Genomic DNA, 23,778 nt, shown 5'->3' with positions numbered 1-23,778 from the left:
GAGAAAATCTTTGTCAGCAGAGCTTTAAAAGGCAAATGAAAACATATCAGTCTGTTGTGTGTGCGTGTGTATATAAATAGCTCTCCGCTGGGGTGTGAGATCAGCTCAACACAAATTCTCTAAGTGATTTATCATCATCTGTAGTCACTGTTAATGTACGCAATGGAATACAAGCCTGGATCTGCGTTTCATGGTTCAATGATTTTACATTACATAGTGCACACTACACAATCAGAAGTCACAGCTACTGAAGATCTCTTCTTGTGATTTAACCCCTCAGCAACCACATTTGTATATACATTTCCTGATGCGTTTATCCCAAATGACTTACTGTACAGTAGATTCAATGCATACTTTTTTATTAGTATGCATGCTCCATGCGGATCAAACCTATGATTTTTTACGTTTGAAAATACAACATTTCAACTGAGCCATTTTGCAATTAATTTTAATTAAGTGGTGTCAAGGTAATTTTCAGTAGCTGTTTAAAGTCATTCTCCTTAGCAGAATAGTAACTATATACGTGTAGTCCCTAGCTGTCACTGCAGTAGCACACATTTGCACCTAAAGAGTTCATATTAGTACCTCAGAGGTGCTAGTATGTCAAAGTTTCATAATAGTACCTTAGTTTTATATTAATACCTCAACGGTGAATAATAGTGCCTCAAAGTTTCATATTGCTACCTCAAAGTTTCATATTAGTACTGAAAATGTGCATATTAGTACCTAAACGTTTAATATTAGTACCTTGAAGGTTCATATTCGTACCTCAAAGTTTAATATTAGTACCTCGAAGGTTCATATTTGTACCTCAAAAGTTCATATTAGTACCTCAATTTCATATTAGTACCTTAAAGTTTTATATTAGTCCCTCGAAGGTTCATTTTAGTACCTCAAAAGTTCAAAAGTTCATATTAGTACCTCAATTTCATATTAGTATCTCAAAGTTTTATATTATTCCCTCAAAGTTCCACATTAGTACCACAAAAGTTCATATAAGTACCTCAAAAGTCCATATTAGTACCTCAAAGGTTCATATTAGTTCCTAAATTTCATTTTAGTACCTCAAAAGTTCTTATTAGTACTTCAATGTGCATATTAGTACCTCAAGGTTCATATTAGTTCCTAAATTTCATTTTAGTACCTTAAAAGTTCATATTAGTATCAAAGGTTCATATTAGTTCCTAAATTTCATTTTAGTACCTCAAAAGTTCTTATTAGTACTTCAATGTGCATATTAGTACCTCAAGGTTCATATTAGTTCCTAAATTTCATTTTAGTACCTTAAAAGTTCATATTAGTATCAAAGGTTCATATTAGTTCCTAAATTTCATTTTAGTACCTCAAAAGTTCTTATTAGTACTTCAATGTGCATATTAGTACCTCAAAGGTTCATATTAGTTCCTAAATTTCATTTTAGTACCTCAAAAGTTCATATTAGTACCTCAAAGGTTCATATTAGTACCTTAAAGGTTCATATTAGTTCCTAAATTTCATTTTAGTACCTCAAAAGTTCATATTAGTACCTCAAAAGTTCTTATTAGTACTTCAATGTGCATATTAGTACCTCAAAAGTCCATATTAGTATCTCAAAGGTTCATATTAGTTCCTAAATTTCATTTTAGTACCTCAAAAGTTCATATTAGTACATCAAAGGTTCATATTAGTTCCTAAATTTCATTTTAGTACCTCAAAAGTTCATATTAGTACATCAAAGGTTCATATTAGTTCCTAAATTTCATTTTAGTACCTCAAAAGTTCATATTAGTACCTCAAAGGTTCATATTAGTACCTCAATGGTTCATATTAGTTCCTAAATTTCATTTTAGTACCTCAAAAGTTCTTATTTGTACTTCAATGTGCATATTAGTATCTCAAAGTTTCACATAAGTTCCTTCAAGTTTACACATAGTACCTTAAAGTTTCCTATCAGCACCTCGAAGGGCCATTAACAGCACCTCAAAGTTTCATATTAGTACCTCAAAAGTTTATATTTGTACCTCAAAGATTAATATTCATACCCAAGTTTCATATTAGTACCTCAAAGGTGCCTACCGTTACCAAATGTTTACATATCTTTACCTAAAAGTTACATATTAGGTACTGGCCCAGTGACAGCTTGGGACCATTTTTGACCATTTTGCTCTGACAGTGTGGTTATCATCACATTTATCACCGTAATGCTTTAACTGACTAAACTCAGCAGTTATTGATCTTAAATATGAACGTAAGAACAATTTGATCGGATTACACTCCGATTTCAGCCCAATTTACAGTCCCATTACATAGGCGTGACCTTGCTAACATATCTGCTTTCCTTTGATTCTCATAGCAGCTCTTTCTCTGAGCCTCATCTGATCTGCAGCACACGTGTCTGATAATAAAGAAAATCTGTCTTAATGCTACGTGCACATGGGCACTCCAGCGTCTGGCACGCCGCAGACTTCACCACATCAGAAGAAGAGGACCGTTTGTGATTATATGGGCTGTATGGGTTTACCAAAGGAGCTCATTTCAGCAAAAACAGCATTATAGATGTAAGAGATGGAGGAACCCGGGGAGAAATATGTGAGGCACAAAAGAAAGTTGATCAGATTACACACACGGGCTGAAAACAGAAGCGTAAGAGGTTTTCCACTGTGCAATACAAAGCAATGTTCAGATTTTGTGGTTACCATTTCAGCCAAATGCAAAAAAGTTGTTATTACTTAATCATCTTTATTTTATCTCTGAATTTGTAATACTGTAAAATGCCACATTTAAACACGTATATGGAGGTGATTTTCCACTCGATAGTCTAATATTTGATTTAAAGTGGAAAATTCCCTTAGGATGCAATCATCCACTATGATGTATTTGTACTTGGCAGTGCACTATGAAGAAGTGTAGACTGTCACTCCTGCAGTAAGATTCAAAGTGTGCATTAATATTTGAGACTCCCCCTGCTGGTGAAATATGATTTATCTGTTTAAAACACACATGCTACAAATGTAATACCATACTAATGTACCATACTAACATATTTGTATCAGCAAGTTGAAATTTTTTTTGTATGGATATAAATTCCAGCTGATCTACATCAATTGCCAAAATGTGCAGCAGCATAAACACATTAAGATTTGACTATTTTTGAATGTCTTCTTGACTTAAAATACAGAAAACTCTTGTATTAATACAAAATCAAATCTGAAAAAAATTCATTTGAGAATGAGGAGAGAAAGTTTATAAAAGATGATTTTTATTTTAACACCTTTAATCCTGAGCCACACGTCTCTTTTTTTTGTTCTGTAAATTTGTGCAAATTCCAACACAGGTAAGAAAAACAATAAATAAAAGCCATTTTTTTGTTATTTACAGTTCAGTAGGTTACAATACATTATTAAATGAATTAGTCCCAATCATAAAAAACAGTCAACGATAAAGCAGTCAGATGAAATTCATGACAACGAGAGTCCACATCACATCTGTACAAATGCTCTTCCATGCAAAGAGACTTACAATAAATAAAATAAGCGCATTTACCAAAATAACGGTGTGCAGATGAGCGAATATGGCACAATTACTGCAAACACAGACACGTAGTGAGTAATGGTAAGTGCAGGTCACTTTTTTGGGGATCATTTACAAACACACATCAAGATGCACACTGGCTTATGTCTCATAAAGACACCTAAAAAAAACATGAAACGCTAAGATGCATCATAAGATTTTGCCCTTTAATCCACCGACTGAATGTTTTAAAAGACAACCCAATTGTGTGTAGGTGTAATGGTCAAAACCCCGGTCAACGGAGGAGGTCAGGGTACAAAAGTGACCATGTTTAGCGTCAGAGGTCACCACAAAAGTGGACAAACGTTTCTGTACAAGCAGACGTTCATGCTTTTAAAGGGATACTGCAGCTAAATATCAAAATTACCCATGATGTACTTACCCTCAAGCAATCTGTGAAATATGGTTTTATATTGGTAGCAAACAGGGATTAGTCAACTTCTGACTTCAAACCCTCAAAAAGTGCATTCATCCTTCACAAAGGTAATCCACATGGCTAAAAAGGGTAATACAGTTTTTTTTGCAGGTAACTGATGTGATTTTATAAGAAAAATATTCAGATTTGAAACTTTATAAACTATACACTGCAAAAAATGATTTTCAAGAAAAAAAATTCTTAGTATTTTTGTCTTGTTTTCAGCAAAATTAAATTAAGATCCTTTTCCTGATGAGCAAAACAACCCAAGAAAATACGTCCAGTTTTTAGACCAAAAATATGAATTTAGTGATTAATTTAGTTTATATGAATTTATTATTAATCTTGAATTTAGTGTTTAAGAAAAGAAGATTTTTTTGCTTACCCCATTGGCAGATTTTTTTGCTTGTTTTATGCACAAAATCACTTAAATTTGATATTTTTGGTCTAAAAACTAGACTCACTTTCCTGGGTCGTTTTGCTCATCAGGAAAAAGCCTCCCAATTTAAGAATTTTTTTATATTTTTACTAAAAACAAGACAAAAATACCAAGATTTTTTTTCTTGAAAATTATTTTCTGCAGTGTTGCTTCCGGTAATGACGCCAATGAGTTTTTCGCATTATAAGCTTGGAAGAGCAAGGACATTTATTAAAATAACTCCAAATGTGTTCGTCAAAAGGTGATGGATTGCTTGATGTATCTCGGATTGCTTGATGGTAAGTAAATCATGGGCTAGACTGCAAAAAATGATTTAAGAACAAAAAATTTTTTTAGTCTTTTTGTCTTGTTTTCAGGAAAAATATCAAAAAATTCCTAAATCAAGATGCTTTTTCTTGATGAGCAAAACGACCCAAGAAAAAAAAAAATCAAGAAAAATTTGCTTACCCCATTAGCAGATTTTTTTTTGCTTGATTTATGCACAAAATCACTTAGATTTGATATTTTTGGTTTAAAAACTAGACTTGTTTTCTTGGGTCGTTTTGCTCATCAAGAAAAAGCATCCCAATCTAATTTTTTTTTGATATTTTCACTGAAAACAAGACAAAAACACCAAGAAAATGTTTTCCTGAAAATCCCTTTTGCTGTGTAATTTTGATATTTGGCTGGAGTATCGGTTTAAGACGATAGAGACCTCTGAATCTGGTTATGGCTTCCAGTAAACCTAGTTAATGAGGTTGCGCATGCACAAACACGCAGACACATAACGTTACATTATAATAATAATAATTATTACTACATTATAATTTGTGTTTTGTGGAGTTGTACAATAGATACGTTTTTATTTCACCTGATCTGAAGACATTTTAAAGTTATTAAATAATAACGTTCAGTAGTTTTGGAAAATAAATAAAAATAAATGTACCAAAAGACCATAAAATAACTTATAAATTTAATTCCAGTTTCCATATTCCCCTTTCATTGTGCAAATTTCTCCTTTTCATGAGAATATAAATACAAAAGAAATGAACTTGAGATGCATAACAACAACACATGATTAATTATAGAAAAACGTCCCAGACTTCCCTTTATGTCGAGGATAAATCCCAAAGCAAACCAGTTTGTTTAGTCTTCCCTAGTGAGAGTGATTCACTGAAAGTTAAACTGTAGTGAAAATGGGATGATTCAGACTGAATGACTCTCGGTGAGTCTGCTCTTTAACACTGACTGAGTATCAAGAATACGCCTAAATCCAAAAATCTAGTAAAACTTACTAGATAAATAAAACCACACCTGCATTTTTAGCTTTAGGGAGTTCAGAGTAAATTACAGTACCAAACCAAACCAGAAGTTTGAGGTTGGAGATGCGAGGGGTGGTACGTTGGTCTTTAAGAGGTCAGTTTGGAGTAGCTGGGTGGGGAGAAGCGTCGCCGCAGATATTTGAGGATGTAGAGAGGCAGGCAGCTGACCAAAGTGATAACCGTGACCTTCCAGACGAAAGACAGTGTGGTGATGAAATACACATCTGTGCATGTGAGAGAAAAAAAGACATGTAGGAAAGATCTCATTACAACAGTTTTGCAAACCAGAAGGCTGACATCATGTAAGGCATTGACTTTCCAATGCACAGTCAGAATCTCACGACAACGTCTAGACATTTAAACGCGCTCATGTAAAAGTCGTTCCCATCAAAGTAATCCTGTTTAAATTTCTGCTGAATAAGCCGCTGGGTCTTTATTTAAACATTGATTCCCAGAAATGCAAAAACACCAGAACAGAGTTTGAGAAACACAAGCAGACCACAGTCAGGTCAGGGGAAGCAACTCAGATTGAATGCTGAAATGTAAGTAGGCCACAGTTTGTTTAGTGTTTTCTGGAAACCAGCGTCACACAGTGAGAAGCAGTCCCAGTCTTTGTTTAATGTGGTAACGCGCCACACACCAACAGATTTTGCTCTGCGGTGTCGGGATGGCTCATCGACACGACTGAAGGAACACTTGTTCATGTGCTGTGAACGTGAGCCCGGGATGGACACAAGTCATCTCCACCATCATGTATCCATCATCTTCTCTGCCAGGGTTATGCATCGAGACCTTAGCCACGGTAGGTGGGCAAAAGTAAAGCGGTTGTGTTGATGGCATGGGTTAGCGTAACAAGTGATGAAATATCAAGGCCACACAAAACTACACAAGATAACTGACAGGCTGAGAACAAGGGGAAAACTACACAGCTTTTGTGCAATTGATCAATTCAATCCCAGCGTTTGGTCAAAAAGTGACAAACCCAGCAAAATGGGTTGTAAATTAGCCTATGCTGGGTTGTTTTTACCAATTGTTGGGTCAAATATAAACATTTACTGGGTTAATTTAACTCAACTGCCTGGGCTGGTCCCTTTTGACCCAATGCTGGGTTAAAAATAATCCAGCATGTATTAAAGTGTATCACTCGGAAAAATGCTGGGTTATTTTCTCCCCAGCGTTGGGTCAAAAAGGGACAAACCCAGCCAAATGGGTTGTAATTTAACCTATGCTGGGTTGTTTCAACCCAAAATGCTGGGCTGTTTTTACCAATTGTTGGGTCAAATATAAACATTTATTGGGTTAATTTAACCCAACAGCTGGATTTGTCCCTTTTTGACCCAATGCTGGGTTAAAAATAATCCAGCATATATTAAAGTGTAAAAACGCTGGGTTAGTTTTACCCCAGCATTTTTAACGGTGGGTTAAAAATAACCCAGCATTTTTTAAAGTGTATCACTCGGAAAATGCTTGGTTATTTTCACCCCAGCGTTGGGTCAAAAAGGGACAAACCCAGCCAAATGGGTTGTAATTTAACCTATGCTGGGTTGTTTCAACCCAAAATGCTGGGCTGTTTTTACCAATTGTTGGGTCAAATATACACATTTATTGGGTTAATTTAAACCAACAGCTGGGTTTGAACCTTCATGACCCAATGCTGGGCTAAAATAATCCCGCATATATTAAAGTGTAAAAACGCTGGGTTATTTTTACCCCAGCATTGGGTGAAAAAGGGTCAAACCCAGCCAAATGGTTTGTAATTTAACCTATGCTGGGTTGTTTCAACCCAAAATGCTGGGTTGTTTTTACCAATGGTTGGGTCAAATATAAACATTTACTGGGTTAATTTAACCCAACAGCTGGATTTGTCCCTTTTTGACCCAACGCTGGGTCAAAAATAATCCAGCATGTATTAAAGTGTACACTCTGAAAAATGCTGGGTTATTTTCACCCCAGCGTTGGGTCACAAAGGGACAAACCCAGCCAACTGGGTTGTAATTTAACCTATTCTGGGCTGTTTCAACCCAAAATGCTCGGTTGTTTTTACCAATTGTTGGGTCAAATACAAACATTTACTGGGTCAATTTAACCCAACAGCTGGATTTGTCCCTTTTTGACCCAACGCCGGGCTAAAAATAATCCAGCATGTACCAAAGTGTACACTCCGAAAATTGCTGGGTTATCTTCACCCCAGCGTTGGGTCAAAAAGGGACAAACCCAGCCAACTGGGTTGTAATTTAACCTATTCTGGGCTGTTTCAACCCAAAATGCTCGGTTGTTTTTACCAATTGTTGGGTCAAATATAAAAATTTATTGGGTTAATTTAACCGAACAGCTGGATTTGTCTCTTTTTGACCCAATGCTGGGTTGAAAATTACTCAGCATTTTTAAAATGGAAAAACGCTGGTTCACTTTCACCCCAGCATCGGGTGAAAAAGGGACAAACCCAGCCAAATAGTTTGTAATTTAACCTATGCTGGGTTGTTTCAACCCAAAATGCTGGGTTGTTTTTACCAATTATTGGGTCAAATATAAACATTAATTTAACCCAACAGCTGGATTTGTCCCTTTTTGACCCAATGCTGGGTTAAAAATAATCCAGCATGTATTAAAGTGTATCACTCGGAAAAATGCTGGGTTATCTTCACCCCAGCGTTGGGTCAAAAAGGGACAAACCCAGCAAACTGGGTTGTAATTTAACCTATCCTGGGCTGTTTCAACCCAAAATGCTCGGTTGTTTTAACCAATTGTTGGGTCAAATATACACATTTATTGGGTTAATTTTAACCAACAGCTGGGTTTGTCCCTTTTTGACCCAATGCTGGGTTGAAAATAACCCAGCATTTTTTAAAGTGCACTTTTCAACCCAGCGTTTTGTCAAAAAGTGACTGTTGGGTTAAATTAACCCAATAAATGTTTATATTTGACCCAACAATTGGTAAAAACAACCCAGCATGTTTCAGGCCTAGCCCATCATCAGTGACGCAAGTTGCGCAATTTAAGAACCTTTAACATTGGAAGAACCTTTCTTTAGATTATAAAATTACAATAACATTCATGCATTTGGCAGACGCTTTTATCCAAAGCGACTTACAGTGCATGACAAGGTATACATTTTTATCAGTATGTCTGTGTTGTGTTGGTTCGAACCTATGACCGTTTGCAGTGCTAACGCAATGATCTACCACTGAGCTATACAGGAGCACATGTGTGTATACATTGTATAAAAAATGGTTCTTTTAAAAGGATCTGACCGAATGGTTCTTTGAGGAACCAAAAATGGTTCTTTATGTCAGTGGTTCTCAAACTGGGGGGCCGCTGTGAAGAATCTTTTAAGCACCTTTATTTTTAAACGTGTACGGATTAAAGCGTTTTAAAATGCATGAATAAGAAATACCATATAAGCGTGTGAAAATCTCTTTTGCTAAACCAGAGACTCTCTAAACTGATAAACACAGAGACCTTGGCTAGCACACCGCATCAGGACTGCAGGAAATGAGAACAGACTTGTGGTATTTCCCTCTGTAGCGCTGCGGGTCGCTCGCTGGCAGACCCGTCAGGTACATATATACATAAGACCGCAGGAGCAAAGTGCTTCTGGAATGCTGATTCAGGGAGATCGGGAGGTAAATTTTATTAGCTCAAATATAGCTCACTCTACCGACAACAGGAATGGGTTTGGTGGAATGTGGCCGCATGCTTCACCTGAACACATCCGAAAGTCTGACGTCAAACTAGTTACATGACAATAAGACATCATGAGGATAATAGGATACTAAAGCATGGGTGAAACCTTGAACCCTTATATAAAAAAAGTATTTACTACTGGGAATAAAGATGAAGGTCCTTTAAAAGAATGCGTGACAGCAGAAAACGACAATGTGACGGCTATGCTATACCTTAAACTGTTAAAAAGTAGCATTTTTACAATAATTGCACAATTATTAATTGACTAAATGGAGTAATTGCCATTTCAGGACTTTATATGAACATGCAAAACTCCACTGTATATATATATATATATATATATATATATATATATATATATATATATATATATATATATATATATATATTTGTTAAATTCAGTACTGCACATATTTAAATGTGGTGCACCATGGTCTTGCAGGAAAGGGTAAAAAATTGTCACAGCATATGAAATAGACTTTCCTATAAACATTCATATACATTTAATATTGATAATGTGTAAATGTTTGCCATTTGTTAGTGCAAGTCTGCGTACTCACCGATGAACTCGTGTAAGAAGACCAGAGAAGCGATGTAGCAGGCCAGACTGAGGAGCTCGCCGACGATCATCAGCCAGTGCCACGTCTGAATGGTCAGCGCCACCATCAGGAGCTCGGTCAGGATCAGAGAGGTGAAGGAGATCGCCACGATGTGCACGAACTCTGACTCGAACAGCAACAGAGCTCCATACATGATGATGCTTCCTGAGGAACCACAACATTGAGATGTTTCCATCAGAACTGAGATCAACCAGATCTACACCACAGATCTCACATCACGACATCTGTTCACTACTCCAAAGAGACATACGGTTCATTTGATCAGTTTGTGTTGTCCTTTCTAACCGAACTCATGAACTTGGCTTTGCTGAAATTTAGCTACAGGATTAGCTATACTGTAGTTAGATATATATGAAACATCTTGTGTGATATATATGGGATATATGGAGTTGACTTCTGAGAGGTTTTCAGAAGATATATGGGTCAATGACGTGACGTTCATTATTTTGTGTCCGTAGGATAAATTAAATTTAAAGGGTTAAAATTTCAAAACAAACTTGCGTACATATAGTTTTTTGAGGACCAAGTCTAAAATTTCTGTTTTTATTTCATTTTGAAAGAATATTTGTGGGATAATTGCAAAAATGTCAATGTGGTGCAACCGGTTTGTGTCAGTTGGTGTAACTAGTATTTTTTTTAATTAAAATATAAATATATTCATAAAAAAATGTGGAATCAAATATAACCATCTAGTTTAGTGTAATATGATTTTTTTACATACATTTTTACATCATTTGTCAAAGATTATTTATAAAACAGAGCTGTTTTCAGCATTTGTCAGGACAAATATTACAAAAACGCATTAAAATATATATTTAGAAATAACTAATAAAATTATATTTGAAAATTATTATTCTTTGATGATTACGCTTACATGCCGTCAAGGTGGATCAAATATTTAATATTTCTCATTCTTTGGCACAATTGGTGGTTACACCATTTGACATTTTCAGGTCCAACTTTCATAAAAATTGCGCAAATGTAATTTTTTATTGGATAAAATTAGCATGAATACACTATGTGCATTGAAATATACCTGATGCATGCTTTTAAAACAAGTAAAAAAATTCTCATCTTGCCAAACCATTTTTGTCACTGACCCATATAGCTACACTTTAAAACACGCTGGATTATTTACAACCCATCATTGGGTTAAAAATGGACCAACACCAGCCTTTGGGTTAAATTACTCAGACAATGTTTATATGTGACTCTGAATCACAAAACCAGTCAGAGGGTCATTTTTATTCAAATGTATATTTACACATCATCTGAAAGCTGAATAAATAAGCTTTCCATTGATGTAGGATTTGTTAGGACAATATTTGGTCAAGATACAACTATTTGCAAATCTGGAATCTGAGGGTGCAAGAAAAAACATCAAAATATCAGAAAAAAATCGCCTTTAAAATGGTCTAATAATGATTAATACATTTTTATATATTTACGGTAGAAAATTGACAAAATATATGGAAGATTACCTTTAATTAATATCCTGATGATTCTTGGCATAAAAAAAATCTATAATTTTAACCTATACAATGTATTATTGGCTAGTGATAGGAAAATATATTGCTGAGGTTGTTATATCCGCCAATATTTAGATTTGTTTTATCGGCATTGGTTGATAAATTTCTCTAGTACATAAATTTGATGTTTGTAATAAAAAAAGACATTATTATTATTATTATTATTGTCATTATTCACTTTTTGACACAATACAACACTTATTCAAACAGTACTATGTCAGCTCCACATTAATTATGTCTTGTAAATAATTAAAATAAATTTAATTGAAAATATGTTTTAAGTACTTAAAAATTGTATATTTAAAGTGCATAAATAATGTTTTTTTTTTAGTTTTCTGTTTGTCTCTTATTTACTGCGATAACATTTGTGTTATATCAGCCTTATATTGACCACACAGCTTTCTTAATATCAGTATCAGCCATAAAAACCCATATCGGTCGACCTCTATTCAGGGTTCCCACACCTCAGTTAACTTCAAATTCAAGGACCTTTCAAGGACTTTCCAGGTTCAATACCCTCAAATTCAAGGACTAATTGTGGGGACACATTTTAAGTGAGAGCAAGGTTACATCGTGTTACCTTTTAAGATACTTTGTTACAGTTCCCTTTCGAGGGAACTCGCGCTGCGTCAATGCGGTGTCACTTTGGGGACGCCTCCAGGGGTAACTGCGTCTACATGTGTATATCAAATTCAACCAATGGTGAGGCTTAACGACAAAGACAGGGTGACGTGGGAGCCAGGAAGTATACGCTATCTGAAATATTGCCAAAGATGGCGTTACAGGGACACAGGAAGTATGGCAAGGGAGACGCAGCGTCTTGTTCCCTTCTCAGGGAACAAAAGTTACATACGTAACCCGAGATGTTTTCATGTGTCAAGCACAACTATGCAAAAAAGCATTTTGGTATGAATCAACATTCGCATACAGAAGATTAAGCATGTAAAGCGAACAGTTTAAAGTCTAGAATTTTTATGATATTATCCTACACTACACAAGGAATAATATGGATTTTTTTCCAGAAAACTTCTTGCATAAAATAGATTCAAGCACTTTCAATGACCTATATCTATGCATGTATATTTTCAAAAACTTCCCAGGACTTTGAATCCCCCCCCCAAATTCACAAACTTTCAAGGATTTTAAGGACCCGTGGGAACTCTGTTTATTGTTGGCAAATACCCAGTGCTACTTATGAGTGATTTTGTTGTCCAGAGTTACATATTTGATCCAACAATGGATTAATACAACCCAGCAGCCCTTAAAAGATAAACTGATATTAACTTTTACCCCAAAACTGAGGATTCACTTAACAAGTAAATAAGAGCAGTGACAGGAAGTGTAAAAGCCCTTCCTTATATTGATGTTTTTTTTAATGGAGCTTCCTGTCCTGAAGTGTTTTGTTGACCTCTGCACTTAAACACAAAATACTACAACCTTTAAAAATGTCATTAATTCATACATAACATCTGAAATGCTTTGACCTCGACGGCAATACACATGTAAACATGCTTCAGAAAAACAAATGCAAAGAAAGATCCAGAATAACCTGCATGTAGGTGAAAACAGCTCCTGGGCAGAGACCAATGAGGGATACCTGACGTTTCTTTTGGAAACAAGCTATCAATAAAGGTAAAAAGTGCACTATAAATACTAAAACAAACAGAATCACCTTACAAACGAAAGGAATGCCCACGTGTGACGCGAAAAGATTTACACACAAAGAGCTTAGGGTGGAGCGCTGTGGCCATCCAGTTTCGTCTCAAACAGTAGTTGTGGAAAAGCACCCTGGCTTATTCGGCTTTTGCAGCCACAGACACAAATAAACCATTCAGAACGGCTGAGGAGAAACCTGTGCGTGGGTTTGTTTGGATGAAACAACATTCAGCACACACAACTCAATTTCGGATCTTTCCTGTTTTCTTAACAAGAGACTGTAAACTGAGTTACGCTTTCGGTCAGACGAAGACGATGATTTAGATCACGATTACCTGTTGAATTTAAGGTCATGGAGTAAAACAGTCTGGTTAATTTATTGTACTGCATAAGAGTTTGCTTGCTTACCTTGGTAGATACTGATCAACACCCATATTAAAAAGGTTTTGAACGAGAGAGGTCGACCCTAAAAAAAAAAAAAATTCCGATTAATATTTACAATAAAAAATGAGTAACTCAACTTTTAAGGATTTACATTTGCCAATAGTATTTTTTGCTTAATGTCACATGAACAAACAAGAAAACAGGTTCATCACATCCAACAAGTGTTACTCGAGATATCTTTTAAGGTATTCAGCTAACTTAGTTGCTTTAATTTGTGGCTTTTTAATACTATTTTAACATCCAAATGTCAGTAAGAAAAAAAATAAAACTTTAAAATACCATTCTATATATGCGATGGATATCACTCATGTTTATCTTTGGTACCTTCTTTAAATGCACTTAAAGCTGACATAACACAAGACGTTTTTGCCAATCTAATGTTAATCTTGCTTATATATGGAGTGGTATTTCATCATTCATGTGTCCGAGGAGTCTTTCGTTTGGCCAGATTTATAAGGGAAAAAACAGCCTTTCCGATTTTGGGCGTAAAAGGTCGAACACTTGAAGGCGTGCGGTAGGCGGAGCTGAAAAGTTACGAGTACGTGCAGCTTCGGATACTAATTTTGGATTTACAGCCGACATAGATGGAAATCAATCTTTAAAAAAACTTTTTTTTTTAAATAACCAGCCTTTTATTATAAATATGATCCAGAATCAGATACTTAGTCAGTAATGGACGAACAGGAACAATAGCAGCAACGATTACAGCAAGACGTCTCTATCAGGTAATTAATCCTTGTTTGTTTATCCGCTATTTTAATAAAAAAGCAACATAATCCAGTTTTTAACTGCATTTGCCCGTTTTAAAAGGTGTAAATGTTGTAAATGCAGTAGAAAGTGTTGTTGTTGGTGTTGTTTACATTACATGCACGTATGCGCGATTGCAAACAAAACACGTGAGATTTTGATTTACTTACGCCTGTGGTTGTGACTCCTAAACGGGGTCTTTTAAAGTTTTGACCGCTCCAATAGTTGTAAAAAAGTGGAAAATCCGGCGTCAAACTGAGCCTTGTTTGTAAAGCAGTCCTCTCCGAAATGCAGCCAGGGAACAAACACTCATTCGCAATTATGTTGCTGTCCGGGAAAAACGAACTGCATCCACTGTTGTCTTACGACAGGGAAAGCTAAATAAGGTTTTCTTCTCCTTACATCCCAAAACACTTTTTTGTCGAACTTTATCTTGCTAAAACAAAGTTGTCGCTTGCTGTGCAGTGATACCGTTGACTTCTACTCGACGGAGCAATGCTAATGCGCGTTCTCGCTCTCACTTGACGTGCAGGACAGGCGTGCTTTTCTGGAGGTAAAGGCCCATAAAAGGAATATGGGGTCAATCAGTCGTAACAGATACCTCCATTTGAAAAAAACGTTCCGAAACTTGTAGGAAAAAGGAGGCGTGAGTTTGGCTCAGAAATACTCTGTTACAAGCTCAACTGTTTTTTGACACTTTACTTATGTTTAGCATGAGGACTACAACACTTAAACTGTGTTAATAAGTCAGAATGCATGAAATAGCATTAAACCTCCCCTTTAAGTTAAACATCTTCATTTCATGAAGCATACGCAAAAGATCTGAACCGGAAGTAATGTGACCTGTTTTGCTAAATAAGGGGATTGTTGTGCAAAACCCTCATTGTAGATTGATAAATACCTTCAGAAGATCTTTATAAAGTTCAGGATACAACATGGCCACCTCAGATTTTACATCCTTATCCAAAACCAGAGAGAATACAGGAAACATTGTGTAGATAGTGGAGTACCTGTTAGACAGTGACATATACATATTAAAATATGTAAATTATGTTAAATTATTAAATTATGCTAGCTCAAACCCGGTCCTGGAGGGACGGTGTCCTGCAGAGTTTAGCTCCAACCCTAATCAAACACACCTGAAGCAACAAATCAGGTATATGTCGAACGTCACGTGACCAAACAGGAAAACTGGGTTGATTGCTTTCGGTTGCCGGCATATGCATTCGTAGCTTGTTATTGTTATTCGTAGTATTATTATTTGTGTTATGTTCTTTTTTATTCTAATATCTGAATGTGTGAGAAGAAAATGGCTATTAAGTTAAAAAAAAAAGTAAGTACATTTTCTTTAAAGCAACACTATGTAGTTTCCATGTAAAAATGGCTTACAGCTCCCCCATGTGGTTGAAAAGCGCAACAGTGCCTGGTATCAGACACTCTTCTGCAGGCAGTGGGAGGGGCGGGGCTGTGTTTCCTACCCTCCACCTCGACTTTCAGAGTGTGCTTGTAGCAGCTAGGAGGTTGCTCAGGTTGCAGCAACAGAACAAATTGTCCAGTTAAAAGTTGTTCTATCACTGAAATAATTTTAGAGACATTATTTAAAGGTAAAAAAACTACATAGTGTTGCTTTAACTTCTCATCTTTGGTAGCTTCTGAAGGCTTCATGTATGAAAACAGCATACAGAACCAGAAGCGATCTCCTATGTTTACAGAAATGCGAAAGCAAGTTGCGCATATACCCTATTAAGGTCTTACTAGGCATACTAGAAACTTTCAGGCAGGTGTGCTGAGGCAAGTTGGAGCTAAACTTTGCAGGACACCGGCCCTCCAGGACCGAGTTTGGACACCCCTGCGCTAGGGTGACCATACGTGGCATTTTCCCAGGGCGCGACCAGGCCAGGATTTTGGGTAATTTGTCAAATACGCATTAGACTCCCGGAAAACGCACCCAAAATCCTGCCATGGCTAGCTTATGCATTAACTAATGTTACCCTTTAAATTATGCCTAATGGAAACATGGCAATTTCTTATAAACTCCCATATATTGCAAAAAAGTTGTTACGCACGGGTGAGATGGTTTTTCAGGCACTTCGAACAAGGAAGTGCGTAAAGGTCACATGATCATTCCTTAAATATGCCATGGTTTGTTTGATTAGAGGACAAGACAGAAGAGGTGTGTTCGACCTCATCACAAGTACTAACAAGCGCATGATGTCAAAATAATAATAATAATACTAGATAATTATACGTTTTAGTCGCATAACTTTTTGCAATAGTTTTTATTTTGAAATGTAGAAAATAATGCTAAAGTTTTGCACAAATCCTTAAAGGTTTTCAATATTTTACTATGTTTTTCTCGACCTCGGTTGCAGGAACATAATCACTTCTGACTTCGGAAGTTTGAGCAAAAGAAGGGGGGTGATGATGTTACTGTGCGCCCGAGGTCGAAGTGCTGCAAACTAAGTGCTCTTCCGCCATACAATATAGTTCTCGTTTTTTATCCGCTTAGAAAATCACCATGTTTTATTTTGTGCCACCACACCCACTCGTGTAACTACTCATGTAACAGTCTTTAAATAGGGAAAACATGGAAGTGTTTGATGGCCTCCAAATTCATCCCTGTCTGGATCCCAAGGAACGAATGGGGCTAGGCCAAATGCCAACACATTTACGAAGCAATGTGCAAAGATTAAGTGCACACATTGGGAAAAGAGAGGTATGTTTTAATTCATTTAAGTTGAGGTAAGAACATAGTAAAATATTGAAAAACTGTGGTGTTTTCCTTTAATGGAAACGCAGTTATTGATAAAATTATATTGTCAGGTCTCTCAATATTTTGTAACACCTTAAAACTAATAGAAGAATTATTAAACAGCGTCTCTCTAATATACAACATGTATATATTTGTTTAAGTTCAATTTAACTGGTTTGTAAAAGCTGGTGCAGAATTAATCACACATATGTTTTATTCACCAAAGCATAAGCAGATTTGGATAAAATTTCAGCCCATGTCTGTGCCGAACTCTTGGCAACGACTTTAATTAAGCGAGTTCAGTTTAACCCCTCTCATCTAATTTCAGACATCACAAAGAATCTTTTGATATTGGTCGGCTTTGGTGCTCTGATATTTGTGACTTCTGGATGGAACAAATCCCTCAGCGATCTTAAAATGTCAAAACTGACTAAAACACATGGCTGGAATGCCAATGAAATTTCACTGAGAGCAAATGAGTCACGCTGAGACTCACCCGATAATGAGGAAACCTTGATAAAGTGGAACAGATGCAAAGTAGAAGACCGAGGAGAACACAGCCTGTCGGACACAAAATGCAAGAACATCAGGCAATGCAAACCATCTCACAGACAGAGATATACAGTCATGATATTTTGATATTTAACACACTACTGGACACTGATACAAATACCAATATATGTATAACACTGTCTGTGAAATCCAGGCCTCATGATGACATTTGGAGCATTAAAGTTTGACATGGTCTTACTTAGTCATTATTAAAGATATCATGGTTATTTTTTCACAGCATTTTCTTTATGTAGGATGATTTTATGTAGAAAACAGTAAATCATAAAAAATACTTTTGCTGGGTTTTCACAGGCAGGGTCACACTTACTGAATAATTACCAAATGTACCATGGTTTTAACAACATACATCAAGGATGACTTTTTAATACTTTTACTAAGAGCTACCACAATGGATAAAACAATCTGGAGGGCTACTTTTTACACTGCAAAAAATGACTTTTTTCTTTGTATTTTTGTCTTGTTTTCAGTAAAAATCTTAAATCAAGATGTATGTTCTTGATGAGCAAAATTAGTCTAGTTTTTAGACAAAATATACACAATTTAAGTGAATTTGTGCTTAAATCAAGCAAAATTATCTGCCAATGGGGTGAGAAAATTTTGCGTTAAACTAAATGTTTAAGAAAAAAGAAAACTTATTTTTAGATTTTTTTCTCACCCCATTGGCAGATATTTTTGCTTGTTTTAAGCACAAATTCACTTAAATTGTATATTTTTTGTCTATAAACTAGACTTATTTTCTTAGGTCATTTTGCTCATCAAGAAAACACATCTAAATGTAAGAATTTTTAGATATTTGTACTGAAAACAAAGTAAGAAAGTAATTTTTTGCAGTGCACTTTTTCAAGAAAAAATTCTTAGTATTTTTTTCTTGTTTTCGGTTAAAATATCTAAAAGTTCTTAAATTAAGATGTATTTTCTTGATGACCAAAATGACCCAAGAAAATAAGTCTAGTTTTTAGACAAAATGTATTAAATTTAAGTGATTTTGTGCAATAAACAAGCAAAAAAAATCTGCCAAAGGGGTAAGCAAAAAAATCTTGAACATTTTTCTTAAACACTAAATTCAAGAAAAATTTAAGAAAAATTTGCTTACCCCATTGGCAGATTTTTTTGCTTGTTCATTTAATTTATACACAAAATCACTTAAATTTAATATTTTTGGTCTAAAAACTAGACTTATTTTCTTGGGTGGTTTTGCTCATCAAGAAAATACATCTTAATTTTTTTTTTTTGATATTTTAACTTAAAACAAGACAAAAATACTAGTCTACTCAATTTTTTTGTTATACTTGTTTATTTCATTTTATTTTATTTGTTGATATGTTTTAGTATTGTTTAAAATGTTAACATACATACAAGAAGCCAGGCAAATATAAAAATATGCAAAAAAATAAATAAAAATACAACTGAGACTATAAATAAAATGTGCTTTGGCGGGCACCTCAGAGGCACTATGTTGGAGACCCCTGCTATAGGCCATGCCCAAACAAACATAATATGCGACCCTGGACCAGAAAACCAGTCATAAGTAGCACAGGCATATTTGTAGCATTAGTCAACAATACATTGTTTTGGGTCAAAATTATTATTAATCATTTTGTTAAGTAGATATTGTGTACATTTCCTACCGTAAATATATAAAAAATTATTTATCATTAGTAATATGTTTTGCTAAGGACTTGGACACAACTTTAAGGGCGATTTTGTCAATATTTAGATTTTTTTGCACCCTCAGATTCCAGATTTTTTAATATTCTCATATCCTAACAAACCATACATCAATTGAAAGCTTATTTTTGATCAAAAATTTATCCTTATTACTAGTGATGCACCGATATTTATCGGCCGATTTTTGATGAAATTGAAACCATCAGCATATCGGCAATAGCACGAGACAGGCCGATACCGATTGTTTATTAATTAACTGCATAAAGAAATCCATTATATGTAAAAAATGAGTTAATGTTGTTAATAAAATAAATGCTGAATAGCAAAAACCACCTTTGAAGTTTGTCATGCTGTCTTATTATATTTGTTTTAGCTTAATTTGTGCCTCTCTTATTATGCTGGTCAGTTGGATGTTAATTAGATCCAATCCATGTTCAGTAAAAATAATTTGATGCAGAAATAAACTAGCTAATAGACCAACTGTATAGTATTGTATACAAGTGTTTGATATCGGCATCAGTCAGAAGTTGTCTGTTTAAATCGGAATCGGCCCAAAAAAATCCTATCGGTGCATCCCTAACTGTGGTCCAGGGTCACACATTACTAAGGCATGTGTCAAGTAAAATAATATAATATAATACCAACAATACATTTCAAAAATAAGGTTTTACAAACTGCATCACATCCAAATGATGTTTCTTGTCTATGGTACATGCACAAAGAACTATGGCATTATCATGGTGCTTATGTGAATTTATAACACTTGCAGATAAAACATCTGCATACAATATGTAATAATTTTCCAAACTTCAATAAAAATATGATAGCATTTATTATAATAAAAGCATCATACAAACTTTAATGGGTGTCGTGGGAACATGATGGAGTTTAGCCATGCACAAGTCGTTCTTTTGAAAAACACTAAGCCCTTGACATGACACTGCGCTTATCTGCAGGTACTGAACATGATTCACATTTCCGATGGATAATAACTCAGATGCATGCAGAAACACGCTGTACCTGCATGGTGCTGATGCAGAGACTGCGATGAATGACGAATTGGCTCAGCGCCGCCGAACGCTTGTAGCTGTTACGACCGTGTACCATCAGCAGTCTGCCCAAGTGCTTAAACTGAGTGATGGAGAAATCTGCAGCTAGAGATGCCTGCTTCCCTTCCTGAAAACACAGACAAATCAACAAACACCGCCACTTTTTTAGACCATGAGAAAGAGTGTTTTCTAAATTAAGACGGCTATAATAAGCATCTTATAGTTGGGGGTGACGGAGTGAACGCAGAGCGTAAAAAGAAACAACAGCCCACATAACCACGGCAATTTAATCAAGGTTTAAAGCATGTTAGTCACGAGTGACTCAATATCAATTAACCATGTCATAACGTCTCATTTTGATGACCTACAAAGAGCGCCTGGCACACCACAACTGGGTCAATCTTGGTTTTGTAGTATTTAGGCTGCGTTTAGACGCCACGTCGTAAAACCGGTAAAAGTTTCTGAAGATTTCTAAAAAGATTCCTGACCATCCAGGATTATGAAATATACTGTGGTCTAGGCCAGTGGTTCCCAAACTTTTTCAGCGTGCGACCCCCCTTGTGTATGGTGCATTCCTTCGCGGCCCCCCAAAGAAAATTTGTGACAAAAACTGTTCTAAAACTCAACATTTTAATAAAAAAACATTAAATTATACAAAAAAGTAGTGCTTTTGGTTAGTAGCCTTATTTTTTAGGTTTAATTACGCAGAATTCGTGATAAATTAATGTATTTGATAAAATGGCATAAAACTGGGGCCCCCTGGCACCATCTCGCGGCCCCCAGTTTGAAAACCACTGGTCTAGGCAAAACATTTATATTTACATTTGACACTTTTAACTAAAAATGACTTACAGAGCTTTCTTTTAACTCAATTCTCAATTTAAATTAAAAGTTGTTCAATGTTACATTGTTTCAAAGAATCTTAATAACACAACAAGGAAATAAAAAAAAACAGGAAAACTACAGAAAACCCTTAAATCCTTCTAGAGAAGCAGGAAATTCAATGAGAAAAAATGTAGGGACTTTTTGGAATGTGAAGGACTACTCACATCCTGAAATACCATTAGACTAACAAGCACTGATAAAATCCCAAGCAACATATAAACATATAAATACAGGAATTTTGTTTTAGGGGCGTATTACAGAAAGATTGTATTTTTAAGATTTTTCTTTTCCGTTTAGTAACCATGGTAATTTCAGACCTCATTTAAGACAAAAGCTTTTACAACATAACCTTTCCTAAGTGCATTATCTTAACTGCAGATTGGAAAGGGGTATTTCAGAAGCATCATTCATAACTTGACAAACATCTTAAAAACGGTCTTAACTTTAGGGTAACCCCACAGGTGTCGTAACTAACAACTTAAATGAAAGCTAGCTAAAACAATCCCATTATGATAGACCTGCAGGAGAATGACATTACATTTTTAATTTTTTTTCATGTTTAAGTGCTATAACTGGGTCCTCAGTGCTTCTATCAACTTAGAAAATATGAAAAAGATCAACCCAGTAATTTAGTTTTGGTAAACCATTCTGCAAGCATGTGGAAAAATAGCTCATTGAAATTTGTCTCCCCCTGTGATGTCAGTGGGGGATAATACCGCCCCTTTTTTACTCACACCTACAAAGTGGCAATTTTAACATGCTATAATATATTATCTTTATGGTATTTTGAGCTAAAACTTCACATATGTACTCTGGGGACACCAAAGATTTGTTTGACATCTTAAAAAAGTCTTGTGAAATGTCCCCTTTAACAATGTGCAGGATGAAAAACAGCAATCAGTCCCATTATTCAAATTCAATGTTTCTCACTAGTGGAGCGATCTTCTAATCTCTGTCATTCCTCATTATTAAAAAAAAATTTCTTATCAGTGAGCACTTGATGGGATCATAATGAATACAGTAAACACTCGACCCTAGCACTTATATCCATCTCTCATTATTGTAAGTCACATTTGCTAAATGTTTAAATTAAATGGTAACTCACAGATGATGTGCAGCGCATTGATGCTTAAAAAAAACAAAAACTGACTATGACTGCAATGAATATAGGAGAACTGGGCGAAAGTAACGCTGTAAAGTGAATTTCTCCAAGCCCTGACTATTTGCATTTCAAACTATGACAGCATCTTTAGCACAAAAACCTTGACAGAGCTGACAAATATCGCGTTATTTCATCACCGTTTTCTGCTTGTAGGTACGGAAAGCTGTTTTCGACCATGAAAAGTAAATTCCTAAAGTGGTCTTTTTTTCTTATAATGTGTTGTGTTTTTTGTTTTATGTGTTACACTGCAAAAAATGTTTTTCACTGAAAAAAATTCAGTAAAAATATAAATGAATTCTTAAATTAAGATGCTTTTCTTGATGAGCAAAATGACCAAAAAAGCAAAAAAAATCTGCCAATGGGGTAAGCAAAAAAATCGTGAAAACACTAAATTAAAAAAAATTTCAAGAATAATCTTCTTACCCCATTGGCAGATTTGTTTGCTTGTCTTATTTACAAAATCACTTAAATTTGATATTTTTGGTCTAAAAACTAGACTTATTTTCTTGGGTCGTTTTGCTCATCAAGAAAAAGCATCTTAATTTAAGAATTTTTTAGATATTTTTCCTGAAAACAAGACAAAAATATTAAGAATTTTTTTACTTGAAAATCATTTTTTGCAGTGCACTTTCTTACTTAGTATTTTTGTCTTGTTTTCAGTACAAATATCTAAAAATTCTTAAATCAAAATTTCCTTGATGAGCAAAATGACCTAAGAAAATAAGTCTAGTTTTTAGACAAAACATATACAATTTAAGTAAATTTGTGCTTAAAACAAGCAAAAATATCTGGCAATGGGGTGAGAAAATTTTGCTTAAATTAAGTGTTTAAGAAAAAAGAATTTTATTTCAAGATTTTTTCTCACCCCATTGGCAGATATTTTTGCTTGTTTTAAAGCACAAATTCACTTAAATTGTTTCTTTTTTCTTTATAAACTAGACTTATTTTCTTAGGTCATTTTGCTCATCAAAAAATGCATCTTAATACTAAGTAAGAAAGTCATTGTTTGCAGTGTACAGTACTGTACTGATCAATCTACAGGTTATTTAGTGTTATAACACATCCTGAAGTTTGCCTTCTCAGTGTTTTTCAAAATAAAAGTAAATCGGGTTTAAATGTCAGGAGTTCCTGTCGGGATGAAAGTAACACTTTCGTAGTGTTAGACTTAATAACTAGAGATGAGATAAGATTTGGTGAGATCAGATGAGAATCCTAATGCTTGGTACACACCAATTTTTTTTTTACATCTTATAAGATTTTTTTTACAAAAAAAAGATGTTTTGCTCCTATAGTGTGTGGTGTGCC

The 23,778-nt window shown here is 35.1% G+C and overlaps 1 protein-coding gene across 1 annotated transcript in view; it reads right to left on the bottom strand.

Moving 5' to 3' along the window:
* Window positions 1-3,221: 3,221 nt before the first annotated feature.
* atp9a (ATPase phospholipid transporting 9A) overlaps window positions 3,222-23,778 on the bottom strand; it is a 65,140-nt gene continuing 44,583 nt past the window's right edge. Inside the window, exons 23-28 of the mRNA XM_073875525.1 lie at window positions 20,398-20,553; window positions 17,633-17,697; window positions 15,286-15,394; window positions 13,602-13,659; window positions 9,949-10,152; window positions 3,222-5,928 (exon numbers count right to left, since the gene is read on the bottom strand). Of these exons, the coding sequence (XP_073731626.1) occupies window positions 5,792-5,928; window positions 9,949-10,152; window positions 13,602-13,659; window positions 15,286-15,394; window positions 17,633-17,697; window positions 20,398-20,553 (729 nt within the window). The 3' untranslated portion in view covers window positions 3,222-5,791. The remainder of the gene's footprint in view (window positions 5,929-9,948; window positions 10,153-13,601; window positions 13,660-15,285; window positions 15,395-17,632; window positions 17,698-20,397; window positions 20,554-23,778) is intronic.

The sequence above is a fragment of the Misgurnus anguillicaudatus genome, chromosome 13 (genome assembly GCF_027580225.2).
Source record: "Misgurnus anguillicaudatus chromosome 13, ASM2758022v2, whole genome shotgun sequence".
NCBI lineage: Eukaryota > Metazoa > Chordata > Actinopteri > Cypriniformes > Cobitidae > Misgurnus > Misgurnus anguillicaudatus.
This window is presented reverse-complemented; position numbering and strand designations above follow the sequence as displayed.